This window comes from Trachymyrmex cornetzi, unplaced genomic scaffold (assembly GCF_001594075.2).
Source record: "Trachymyrmex cornetzi isolate Tcor2-1 unplaced genomic scaffold, Tcor1.1 scaffold1626, whole genome shotgun sequence".
NCBI classification, from domain to species: domain Eukaryota; kingdom Metazoa; phylum Arthropoda; class Insecta; order Hymenoptera; family Formicidae; genus Trachymyrmex; species Trachymyrmex cornetzi.
Genome location: NW_017296230.1, coordinates 4746 through 5620, shown reverse-complemented (window position 1 = coordinate 5620; position 875 = coordinate 4746). Strand labels below are relative to the sequence as shown.

The window sequence follows — 875 nt, the reverse complement described above, 5'->3', positions numbered from 1 at the left end:
CTAGTTTTCGAGATATTTGACTGGATCACTTCAGATGGTCCACCCTGTATACATTATATCTTCTTCGCATTGTTCATACATTACACGCTAATATACCTAATATTATTATATACTTAAGACTTAGTGACTTAAGACCTAGATCCTAACCCTATGTACATTATATACATACAGAACTCAGTAGAGCTTGCACATATCCTGTCAACATCGATCAACTCTAGCCTAGGTCAGAGTCTTCCTCGCTTGCGGGAAGAGCGAGCACCCCTACGCGTGGGACGAGTCCCCGCTCCCGAGCGCGCTCGTCTTCTTCCTTCCTCCGCATAACCATCTCGCAGTAATCTGCGAAGACGGTCCACGCCTCGCGAGAACGCATGGCAGCCCTCACCACCGCCCTTAGCGATCTATCGACTCCAGCGACCTCCAGCAGCCCCCCCCCCTCTGCTCCGCCCAGAACGGGCAGAACAGAAGGGTATGAGCCGCCGTGTCGCTCGTCGCTCTGCAAAATGGACAAATCGGGGTGTCCCTTCGTCCTATCCTGTATAGATAGGACTCAAACACCCCGTGCCCCGTCAAGACTTGAGTCACGCGGTAAGTGAGGGCGCCATGCGCCCTCCCGATCCACGCCTCCACATCCTCCCCAATGGACCCACGCACGATCGCGCCCGATCCATTCAGGGGCAGCTCATCTAGACGTCTCTGCCATCGTGATATCGAACGCCGTCGCTCGGCTTCTAACAGCATCGCCCTCGCATGCGGGGTGATCTCGCCATCCCGGGCAATAATGTCTTGTCTACGCAAGTACGCCCGTCTGATGCGATCTGCCGCCAGGTCAAACGGTATCATACCCGACAGAATCGCCGCCGCCTCGTGGGAAACAG

General features: G+C 54.9%; 1 protein-coding gene across 1 annotated transcript; it reads right to left on the bottom strand.

Annotated features, from left to right (window-relative positions):
* Positions 1 to 390: 390 nt before the first annotated feature.
* Positions 391 to 840, bottom strand: LOC108758968 (uncharacterized). The gene has a single exon (XM_018504217.1). The coding sequence runs from the start codon at positions 838 to 840 to the stop codon at positions 391 to 393; it is 450 nt and encodes a 149-aa protein (XP_018359719.1).
* Between the last annotated feature and the right edge of the window lie 35 nt (positions 841 to 875).